Source organism: Brienomyrus brachyistius, chromosome 10 (assembly GCF_023856365.1).
Source record: "Brienomyrus brachyistius isolate T26 chromosome 10, BBRACH_0.4, whole genome shotgun sequence".
NCBI classification, from domain to species: domain Eukaryota; kingdom Metazoa; phylum Chordata; class Actinopteri; order Osteoglossiformes; family Mormyridae; genus Brienomyrus; species Brienomyrus brachyistius.
The window spans coordinates 2,747,193-2,758,738 of NC_064542.1; the positions used below are offsets into that span (position 1 = coordinate 2,747,193).

At 45.4% G+C, this 11,546-nt stretch overlaps 1 protein-coding gene across 4 annotated transcripts; it reads left to right on the top strand.

Moving 5' to 3' along the window:
• The first annotated feature begins 222 nt into the window (after positions 1–222).
• Positions 223–11,304, top strand: LOC125751041 (eukaryotic peptide chain release factor subunit 1-like). Of its 4 annotated transcripts, none has more exons than XR_007400497.1 (12): positions 223–378; positions 766–877; positions 2,161–2,336; positions 3,004–3,143; positions 3,311–3,449; positions 3,732–3,922; positions 5,270–5,399; positions 5,625–5,798; positions 5,936–6,000; positions 7,739–7,886; positions 8,080–10,035; positions 10,397–11,304. XR_007400497.1 is itself a non-coding variant. In XM_049029493.1 (12 exons), the coding sequence occupies exons 2-11, from the start codon at positions 792–794 to the stop codon at positions 8,160–8,162; spliced, it is 1,332 nt and encodes a 443-aa protein (XP_048885450.1). In that variant the 5' UTR covers positions 223–378; positions 766–791; the 3' UTR covers positions 10,397–11,304. The 4 variants fall into 4 exon arrangements, 3 of the variants coding, with proteins under 3 accessions (XP_048885450.1, XP_048885448.1, XP_048885449.1); XM_049029493.1 differs by having other exon boundaries at positions 8,080–8,162; XM_049029491.1 differs by having other exon boundaries at positions 8,080–11,304.
• Positions 11,305–11,546: the final 242 nt, after the last annotated feature.

Consider the following 11,546-nt stretch of genomic DNA (forward strand, 5'->3'; position numbering starts at 1 on the left):
GTGCAATCAAACGGATCCAATTTGTCACTGATCTCTCCACTACGCGTGTTAAACGCAGCAGTAAACCACATATCCCAAGTGCCAGTTCCCCTTACCTCACTTCCTTCTAAATTTCAACGCTCCAATTAGACAGGTCCAAATACCCGCGAGTCACCCACTTGACCGCCAATCAAAAAGCGCACATGGCCGGGAATCAGCGGTTGTGAGGCGGTGATATCCGGCGGAATGGTCCCCTCCCCTTCCCCCACGTGAGGCTCGTTGCGTTACGCGCACACAGGAGGAACATACCGGCTTGGGAAGGATAGTCACCGAGCTGGTGAAGGGAGTACACGTGACACGAGCCCGGTGCAGAAACCGAGAGGAGCGGCGGAGCTGGAGGCAAGTTAACCGCCGCTAGAGATCGAAAATTGTGGCAGCTTGGCAGACGTCAATGACCAGAAGGCGCATTGTGTTTTAATAGATAAAGCAAGTGGGCGAAGATAGACACGGTGTGTAAGTCGGTGGACTCTAAGGCCTGGGAGGGTCATGAAGGCCCTAACTTGTCGCGCACTTTACTGACACTCGTAGCCGGGTGAAAAAGGCCTCCCCACCCGGTTAGTCAGCTGGCCAGCTAGGTTAGTAAGGCGTGCGACTGCCCTTGGTTTGTAGCATCGAAAACTATGCCGTTGTGATTATTACCTCCCAGCTTTTACTGGAAACGCTTCATTCCGTTTTATATTTAACACGTTTCATTTCGATCAAGTGGCTCCCTTTCCCTTCCTCTAGGTGCCGAAGCGATTACAGCAGGAAAGATGGCGGACGACCCGAGCGCAGCGGACAGAAACGTGGAGATCTGGAAGATAAAGAAACTGATCAAAAGTCTCGAAGCGGCGCGGGGGTAAGACTGGGAATGTAGGATAGCCGAAGTGGGTCGCTAAAAAGGTTGGGAGGAGGCAGAGATAGCATAGCCGGCATGCGTGAACGGACCACCGAGGCCAGAATGGGAGTGGTACTCGAATCAGTCTAGTAAAGGGTGTGGGAAATGTGCTTTATGTATTTAAAAATCGTGTCCCGCTCATTGTTTAAATGGACGTCGCATTGGGCTGACGGTATGAACTGAACAGTTAGCAGACGGGTTGCGATGATAATGGTCGGGTTGGGGGTTCAAAGAAGTCGTCATCGGTTATTCTTGATGACAGGGGCTAAGAGCAAGTCGTGCGTAGCTAGTAATTATCTAGCTCGGTCGATCATTGAAAAACGGTCTTTTGTTTCATATGAAGTGCCCTCGGTATCGAGCTGTTTGCACGGTGACAGCATGTTGAGCATATCCTGGCTGGCTATGCCGCCTAACTTCCAGCCAGTGGAAGACACGAGCAGCTGGAGTGCGCTGGTTAGTTCGCTCTGTAGCGTTTTATCAGTGCCTTACGATACCCTGCCTTCAAATTTTAACTCTTTCGTTGAGAGTTACCATCGGTAATGCATTGTGACTTTATTTTCGCCGTTTTTCTGCGTTAGAGTTAGCCAGTTACAATCATCTGTGGTGCAACTCGAAATGAACCTCGTAAACCTTAGAAAATGGGTTTATACCGATTGTTGGATAATCGAACTCAATAGCAGTTGGTCTGTGTAGATGTCTTGGTACAATAGACCATAAATATTACAGGGCAACTTCTGTTCTGATATGTGTAGTCCAACAGTAACAGTTTGAAAATGCTCCTGTGATTTTTACCTGAACGTTTTCCTGGACTCTGGGGGGGGGGGGGGTGATATTCTTGTTCTGGACCGATACAGTGTGACCAGTACAGTAGAGCCATGGGGTGGGTTTTTACTGCTGTTTTCCCAGCTGGTTTGCTGTACTCCCTTTGAACGTGGTGGGCTATTGTCGCTGCAGAAAAAGCAATATATTAAGTTCAGCTGTTGTCAACATAATCATGTATAAATGCAGACAAAAGCAAGACCCCAGAGTAATGTCACTAATGCAAAACCAAGCTTTAATGCTTCCATTCCTTCTCTCTCCTAGTTACAACCTCCACCACCTCATGTAGATATGTATACAGAGTTGCACCCAGTACAACTGACACTATACTTTCCTATAGTAGAATCTACCTGTCATTCACAAGTGTGTATATTTATTGCATAGTTGTATCACATACAACCCCCCCCCCCCCCCATCCCTTTCAGAAATGGCACCAGCATGATCTCCTTGATCATTCCTCCCAAGGACCAGATTTCCCGTGTGGCCAAAATGTTGGCAGACGAGTTTGGCACGGCCTCGAACATCAAGAGCAGAGTCAACCGGTTGTCGGTGCTAGGAGCCATTACATCTGTGCAGCAGCGGCTCAAGCTGTACAACAAGGGTCTGTGTCACTGTTTTCGATTGACAAGCGAAGACCGAATAGATTAAATTCCAGCTGTGGTATTACTATAGTTATACCTACTAATAAGAAGTCTGTGATGCTGAAGACTCAGACACAGGTTCTGTAAACAACAATTCCAGAAAAAATGCACCATCTGATATTCTTGGAGTGTTTTGAAGGGCCCTTATGCTGTTGTACATTGTAATAGTACTGGATCAGTAAATTGAATAATAAAGCTGAATTATTGCTAATTTTTTAAATAAGTTTTATATCTGTACTCTTAATGAGTGTTATTTTAGCAGGTGGATTTCTAAGTTGTTGTGAAGATGTACTTACTAAGAAGCCCTACATTCATTGTACTTCATAAATTTGGACAGGCTTGCCGCACTTAATGGCTGCAGCATTGTTTAATCTAGATAGACATTTATATCTGTTCATTTTAAGGGTATTTTAAGAACTGTGTTTTGGTTTGTCACAGCTGAGCTGAATCATTCTTGGAAGGCCTGTCTACTAGTTCAGTCCTGCCCTGAGTGCTTTAAGCCGGTTGGTACAGGGTGCTCTAGGGTAGTATAGACTGGTTCCGGTTTGGTGAGCTTGAACCATAGAGACTGACATTGCTAAGCAGCTCGTGGCTTTTGCTGATTGCGCTTCTGTTCTTGTGTTATAGTGCCACCCAATGGACTGGTGGTGTACTGTGGCACCATTGTGACTGAGGAGGGCAAAGAGAAGAAAGTGAATATCGACTTTGAACCTTTTAAACCTATCAACACTTCACTGTATCTCTGTGACAACAAGTTCCACACCGAGGTGAGGTCCTGAAATCATCATCATAATTTATCTGGAATGCAGGACAGAACTGTCCTTTTTATTCTTTGTACTGAAACACCTATAGTGTCGAGTCTAGGATAATCATTCTTATGTGAATTTTACTGACTTTAAATCATCTCTGTCCCCGCCCGACCTCCCTCACCCAGGCTCTCACAGCTCTGCTCTCCGATGACAGCAAGTTTGGCTTCATTGTGATCGACGGGAGTGGTGCCCTGTTTGGCACCCTGCAGGGTAACACCAGGGAGGTTCTGCACAAGTTCACTGTGGATCTGCCAAAGAAGCACGGTAAGGTCCTCTAACCCAGCACTGGTGCGCTCCACAAACCCCTCACCTGCCCATACATTTACACACACTTATTCAAAGCCTAATACGGGATTTGAATCTTCTGATCACGGGCACAGAGTCCAAGTCCGCAGAGCCACGTGCCGCCCCACATGCCCATAATGCATCAGGAACATTCAGAACAGATACCCAGACCTCTATGGGTAACCAAGAATGATTGAAGATTTGTTGGTGCTGTTGCTTGATTTGTAATTCTAAAATGTCATTTCTTTCGCTTTCTCCCAGGACGAGGCGGTCAATCAGCTTTGCGTTTTGCTCGGCTGAGGATGGAGAAGAGGCACAATTACGTGCGCAAGGTGGCGGAGACTGCGGTGCAGCTTTTCGTGTCCAACGACAAGGTCAACGTGGCCGGCATGGTCCTGGCCGGCTCGGCCGATTTCAAAACCGAGCTCAGCCAGTCGGATATGTTTGACCCGGTTAGTGCCTCTTCAACAATTGTGTGCCAACGCTGACTTTTTGCTTCAGTTGTATGGTTGAAACAACCACACGAGCGGCCTTAAGTGGAAGTGTTACTGGTGACTATTAGTCTGGTGGCTTGGTCTATACACACTTATGAGTTAGGGGTTAGGTGTTTATAATGAAGGAACTAGTTCAGTGTTTCTCAACCCGGACTCCCTCCCATTGAGAATAAAACTAGGGCTGTCTGCAGGTCCCCGAAGACCGGATTGGGAAACACTGAACTAGTCGGTAGGTCTTTGTTCTTGATGAATGCTTTTCCTGGAATGGCTCAGAAAGCCTTTACCATCCAGAAATTAAATTTATTACATCTTTGTGCAAACTAATGGAAACAAGTTGTCATGAGTCAAATACTCGAATATTTAATTTTACCTTTGACTTTCGTTATGAGTCATACCAGTATCAACATATCAGTACATAATATGATGACTGTGGTTTTTTTTAGTAGCATTTGTGATTTGGCATGGAATATGATCATTTTGAGCAGTCTGGTGATATTGTGGTACAGTTCATTCCATAAAGGCACTGCCTAGAGACCATAGATCTCTTACATAGTTTAAATCTAGAGCTTCCTGGCTAGTCAGTTACCTTGATTTTCTTGTTGACAAGTCTTCTTTTTTGATATATGGCGTGAGGTTAGATCGTTATAAAAAATGTCTGATTCGTCAGAAAATGCCTTTTCTAGTTCTGGAACAATTCTCCGTTGGGGAACTTTGATGCTTTGTGGTGAGAGCATCGCGTCCTCGGTTGGATGCAAGCTTCTGACGCCATAATAGCTGAAGCAACGTCAAAACAACAAAGTAAAAAATTACTGTTTCAGTTAATTTGTGCAAGGGTGTAGTCGTACTCATGTGCTTGTAAACCATAAATTTAAGTTCTATCCACGCTTGGGTGGTTATGCTAATACAGTATGCTATGGGTTTTTGCCACGCTATTTGGAGTATATTTGCATGTGCTACAATAAAAGAGCATAGGTTTGGGTATGATCAGTAGGAACACCTTGCTGGCAATATTGTGAGAGAACTGTGGATGGGAGGGGGGGGGGGGGGTCAGAGCTGATTTGGTCCCTACCAGTTTTGAAACCAAACCTACACCCTTGTATGTTAATGTAAGTTAAGCGATGACAGACTTGTTTGATTTTAGTAATGGGGGCTGCTTGCCTCTTCAGCAGGAAGAACTTTGTACGACCTCATGGTTGAGGATCTTGATAGGCACTGCGATCAACTCAGGAATACCTATAGTTTCAGGAAGTCATGATTTTTTTCCCACCCTCATAATCATAATTGATTCTGTGTTTTTGACTGTAGAGGCTTCAGGCCAAGGTGTTGAAGCTGGTCGACATCTCATATGGAGGGGAGAATGGCTTCAACCAAGCCATTGAGCTGTCTGCTGAAGTGCTATCCAATGTGAAGTTTATCCAGGAGAAAAAGCTGATAAGTCAGTATTTATCCTGCCAGGAATCTGTGTGTGCATGGGAAGGATGTGTTACTGTTCACTACCTGCCCTTGCAGACCCAAGAATGTGATGATTATGAAAGCCTTTTGTCTGTTTGTAAATATTTGTTTGGAGATCTCCATTGGAATTGACCAGATCAACCAATGGTTTGTCATGTTTTATTGAGTGGACCTAATGCGAGTTCATTTTTGTGACCCTCCACCCCAGGTCGTTACTTTGATGAGATTAGTCAGGATACGGGGAAGTACTGCTTTGGTGTAGAGGACACCTTGAAGGCCTTGGAGATGGGCGCCGTGGAGATCCTCATCGTCTACGAGAACCTCGACACCATGCGTTATGTGCTGCGTTGCCATGGAGCTGAAGGCACCACGCCTGAGAACGGTAGGTGTCAGTGGCGTCGTTATTAGCCTGAAATTTCACTGCCAGCCAGCACAGTGGTCTCCTGTTAGAGCTGCGAAGGTCAGTAAAAGATCCGGTTTGTGTTAAGCTTGTTGGTGTCTCCATTTTCCCTGACTCAGATGAAAAGATCCTGTATTTAACGCCGGAGCAGGAGAAGGACAAATCTCACTTCACAGACAGGGAGGTGAGTTTGCTTGCTTATTTTTTACCATATTGGAATTATTGGTTTTTATGATGAGATGCTTTACAGAAACTGTTGAAGGTACTTCCTTTTAAGATGCAACAGCCGAAATGTTACCTGCTACCAAGCTCTCTTCCTGTGTACTAGCCACTGTCAGCTTTTAAATATTACACTTGTTTAATCACCGAGCTGACTGTCTGGTCTAAGGTGCTGTTTACAGTCGTGAAACGTACACCCTCTTTCAGTACTATGGATTTACGTCAGGACATAAGAAATCATCTGGTTCTTCACCTGGTTCTGGAATTGTTTAAATCCAGGCTATTACCACGTGTGTAAAACGACACAGAACCAACTGCACCATGTCGTCATTATTTAAGAAAAATGACGCCAAAAGTGGAAAACCCATGTATGAAAAGCAGTGCACTCAATGATTCAGTAGCTTGTAAAGCCACTTTTAGCAGCAATCGTAATCGTTTTCTGTGTGTGTTTTATCAGTCTCTCTCAATTTTGGCCCAGTCTTCTACACATGGTGGAGGTTTGCTGGCATTCGTTCATGCACAGCTGTCTTAAGGTCCCGGCCCAGCATTTCAGTCGGGTTGAACTCCTTGATTGTTCTTTTTTCTCCGTCAGCCGTTCTGTTGTGCTTGTGTGCTTGGAATCATTGTCCTGTTGCATGACCCAATGTCGGCCAAGCTTTAGTTGTTAGACAGATGGCCTCACATTTTATTCTACAATACTTTAGCATACAGAGGAGTTCATGGTCGACTCAATGACTGCAACGTGCCCAGGTCCATTGGCTGCAAAACAAACGCAAAACATCATCTTTCCACCACTGTGCTTCACAGTTTATATGAGGTGTTTGTGCTGATATGCTGTCTTTGGTTTTCACCAAACGTGTTGCTGTGTATTGCCAGGCATTTCCACTTTGGTCCCCTTTCTCCAGAGAACATTGTTCTAGGAGACCTGTGGTTTGTTCAGATGGAACTCTGCAAGCCTAAGCCATGCTGCCGTGTTCCTTTTAGGGAGAAGAGGCTTTTTCCTGGCCACCCTTCCGAACAAGCCATGCCCGTTCAGTCTTTCTAGTTGTACTGTCATGACCTTTAACGTATAACATGCTTACTGAGGCGTGTACAGTTTGAGATGGAGCCCTTAGGTTTCTGCAATTTCTCTGAGCACTGCAGTTGGACCTTGTGGTGAATGTCCTGGAACATCCACTCCTGGGAAGATTGGCAAATGTCTTGAGCGTTATCCACTTATTTATACATTATATTTCCCTTCCCAGATTGATGCTCAGCAATAATTGCTTCTCCATGATCCTTGTTAAGGTCTTTCCTCCCTGGCATTGTGTTAACACAGACCAGCAAACTGCCAAAATGTCTGCTTTTATAGAGGTGGTCACACTTGCTGATAATCAATCAAGTGCATTTGATCAGCAGCACCTGCCTGCTACTTACCCTCTTAATTCCTATGGGAGCTCTAAGGATGTACTTAATTTTTCACACATTGCTTCTGGATTTTGGCTTAGTTTTTGTTAGATAAATAATGACATGGTGAAATATGTCGTGTCTTGTTCATCTGAGGTTGTATTTACCTAATTTTAAGACCTGCTAAGGACCAGATCTTTCATGTCCTGATACATGAACCCTTTTCACACGACTTTTACAAACATCTGGGTCACTACAGACTTTGGAGACATTGTATAGCATTCAGCTAAAGCCTGCATTGCTCTTTCCTTTTGAAGACGGGTCAGGAGCACGAGTTGATAGAGAGCATGCCTCTGCTCGAGTGGTTTGCCAACAACTACAAGAAGTTTGGCGCCACGCTGGAGATCGTCACGGACAAGAGCCAGGAGGGGTCACAGTTTGTCAAGGGCTTTGGCGGCATTGGAGGTGAGATCTCACTGGGATTCTGCTGGCTTCTGCAAACTTGCTATCCTGCTTTGTTAGAATCGTGACTCGAGTTTCCTAAAAAGCCTTTTTGGAACCTGTATGAGGAATGGTGGTGTGGAGGCAGCCCCCTTGTGGAGCTGTGAGGTTATTGCGGGCAGGATGGGTCTCATCTCTCCCCTCTTCTCCAATTCAGGTGTGCTGCGCTACAGAGTGGACTTCCAGGGCCTTGAGTACCAGGGAGATGATGATGAATTCTTCGATTTGGATGACTACTAGGTAGTCCAGACTGGCACAAGGGGAGGGGGGTTAGGGAGGGGAGAGAGAGAACACAGCTTCTCTTGGGAGCAACACGCATTAAGATGGGACGAGTTTCAAACAAGGAGGAAAACAAACACACATGGTGACATAACCCTGCCTTAGAACATATTTCCATCCCCTGGTTGGATAGAACTTTTTTAGATGTTCCTCTCTGCTAAAAGAGCCTGTGTTAATTACGGTGAGGTCCAGCATTTTCACCTGTTTGCCCTCACTGTGCCTGAACTCTACTTAAATTGTAATGCATTTTCATCATTACAGATTTCTCCCCCATTTTTAATCCTCAATGTTTTTATTTTATTTTTTACTTGCCACAGTTCCTTGTTTTTCCCTCCCCACCTCAGTTTCAAAAGAGTTTGGGGGACATTAAATGGGATCTGCTCTCCAGCTCCACCCTACAGCCCCCTGTTATGCTGTGGCTTCTCTTCCCACCTTCTCACCACATTGGATCAGTTACCTTCCTGTTTGGACATTCGACTTCCTGTGCTGGTGTGTTACCCAGTCCCTCAAATGGGAGCAGAGCCATGATTCTGCTGGGCTGATAGTCAGATGCGGTAGTAATCGGTTCTCCCGCTGCCCTGTGCAATTTTATTGACTGGTTAATTGTGTATGTGCACGGGGACCAGATGGATAGCCTCCACTAGAGCAGCAGGCCAACTCGCTGACACTTAACGGAGGAATGTGCCCCTCTGAGAAGGAATCTTCCAGGGTGTCTCGGGAAATGGATCACTGGTGCCTTGTGGGAGAATGGGGAGGGTGGGAAAGCTGGACATGCGACTCTCCAGCTGAGACTGGCGGGAGGGCGGGACATCCTGTGCTTTGTGATGTTGGTTAAATGTTGAGCGGTCTTCAGCTCATTAAGGAATGCTCAGTTCTCTCCATTTAGGTTACAAAAAAAACACTGTTTATTGACCCTCAGTATTTCCACCCCCCACCCCCCCCACACACACACACGCACGCACACAATATGTGATGCTGTTAGATACTGTAAAGTAGGCCCTGGTGATAATTCTTGCGTGCAGGGCAGAAATCCAAGTGTTAACTGCGCGTTTATGACTGCAGAACGGCTGTGACCAGCGTGGCGCAGTCTGTCTGTGTGGAACTGGACTGATGAGCTCCTCTCCGTTAGAACCACGGCCTCTGCTGCTTGATTTTGGCGGCTGATTTAATTTGACGCTGGGGCATAGTGGTGAAAGTTTCATATCCAAATAATGATTTTTAGTCTAGCAATTAAGAGAGGCTCAGGGGACCCTGTGGCTCTGAGAGTGGAGTTTCCCCCCCTCCCTGACTTACAGCTTATATCAGCAATCAGAATCGCTTTATCCTGCTGCTGTGAAGAAAGACAAATGGCAGCTCATTACTAATGCTCCTGTGGTCCTGGTCTGCATACAGACCTTTGTCCTGCCTGGTCACTTATCAGCTTAAATTAATTACATCCCTGACTGAACTCTCTTGAAGCCGTGACACTGTAGTGAGGTTCATTTAGATGGCTGGCACCCCTCTGAGCAAGGACAAGGGGAGCGCAGGCTGAAGTACCAAATATGCAGCTATCCCTCTGTGACAGAACTCCTGTGCGAGAAAGTGACATGTCTGGGCCTGAGCTCATTCGCCTGGTGGTCTTGCAGGGCATGTTTGACTTTCTTTGCCACGTCATTGGCAAAGTATAAGTGCGCGTCCAAAAGATTAGCCAAGTATCTGTATGAAGAAGAGTGTGCTTGCATGTATGCGTGCCACAGATATTTGCACAGGGCCGTTTTTTTTTTTTTTTGTCTGCAGATCATTGTGTGGGGAGCATAGTGTGCAGTTTTTAAAACCAACAAAGCATTCGTTCCAGGTGTGTATGAGTGTCTGTGTGTTTGAAGCATAATTTCAGTCTAATCTGAATTCAAGTAAGTGTACTCTATTAGACTAATGGATTTACTTGGGTATGACATGGAGATCAGTGCCTCTCCTGGGCTGCTGTTCCATTAGTTATAACTATTTTTTAATTGTCTGGATAATACCTGACATGCATTTAACACCTTATGGCATCGGAGACAATCCTATTAGCGTCAGCAGGCTCAGATTGTAGGCCTTATGGAATGGCATTGTCCAAGGCCCTACTGAACGAACCAACCAACCAGCTAGCTGCGTGATGGATAGCACGCCAACATGACTGCTGGTTGTATGTGTTCGTGTGTTTCTTCTGATTTCAGGGTATTCTGCGGCAACGGTCAGAAGAAGCCTACCGTTTGTTCAGTGCAGGAGCGTGCTGGGGAGCGGATTTCTCCTGGGGCATAGCTCCCGGCGCGGCGTCAGTCCGCTCTCGTTTACATAAAGACCTTCCCTTGGTGGCACTTCCTCATCTCGGCCACGCCCCAGTCTGCAGCGTTCCTCACGCCGCTTCCAGAACCTGGACTCTCTGGCGCCTCCTACTTTACTAGTGCAGCATTTTTTGTTTTATTTTGTTTTTTTTTCCCCCCCATTTTATTTTATCGCCATCCATGGACTGCTGCAGGACCAGAAATCAGTTTTTAATGTGTTGGGTTACAATCAGTGTTTCCTCATCGGACACGCTTCAGGATGCTGGCATGCCGTGTGTGATGAACTGAGCCCCAGTCACCGCATTCCCTCTGTTTGCCCTGGGGGGGTGCCAGCACTGTCCCTCGTGGAACAGTGAACATTAAACTGGTTATTACAAACACAGCTGCCTGAAACTTCCAAAATATGCATTAAAATTCCCCTAAATAAACCTTTTTTTTCCCTCCCCCCCCCTTATTTGTCGCTCTTTTATATGAATTGATACAGCTCCCTGCATTTTTAATAATGACCTCAATGTATGGGTGTAATTTTGTTATGTTATAAAACTATTAATTACATATAAATCTGGACAGAGCAGTACACAAAGACTTGGCAGTGACTGTGATTGGGGGCTTGGTACTGTATGTGTAAGTTTCAGAGAGATGCAGAATCTATCAACACTTTGCATGGATGGAGATTGAACAGTTTAAAGTTACTTTGAATGCAGCCCATCACAATTTCATTTGTATTGCCATAAGTTGTAGTGGGAAAAGTGAAACAAGGTTTTCACTGTACACCTTTTTAATAAACTTCCTAAAATATGTACTGCTTTAATTTACACTGAAATATTTTTTCTGGATCAGTAATGTGCTGGGGGGGTATTCAGGATAACAGTATTTATTGGAAGCTTACCAAGGCAAGAGAATATATAATGCACAGCTATTAAATGGCAAGAGCTTTCTGGCTAAACTGCCATTCCTAATCAAGGTTTGATAATGTAGTGCAGAAGCAGAGAGCATTTGGAAAAAACATCTGTGCCATAGGAAGATAATGCTAATAAAGCTG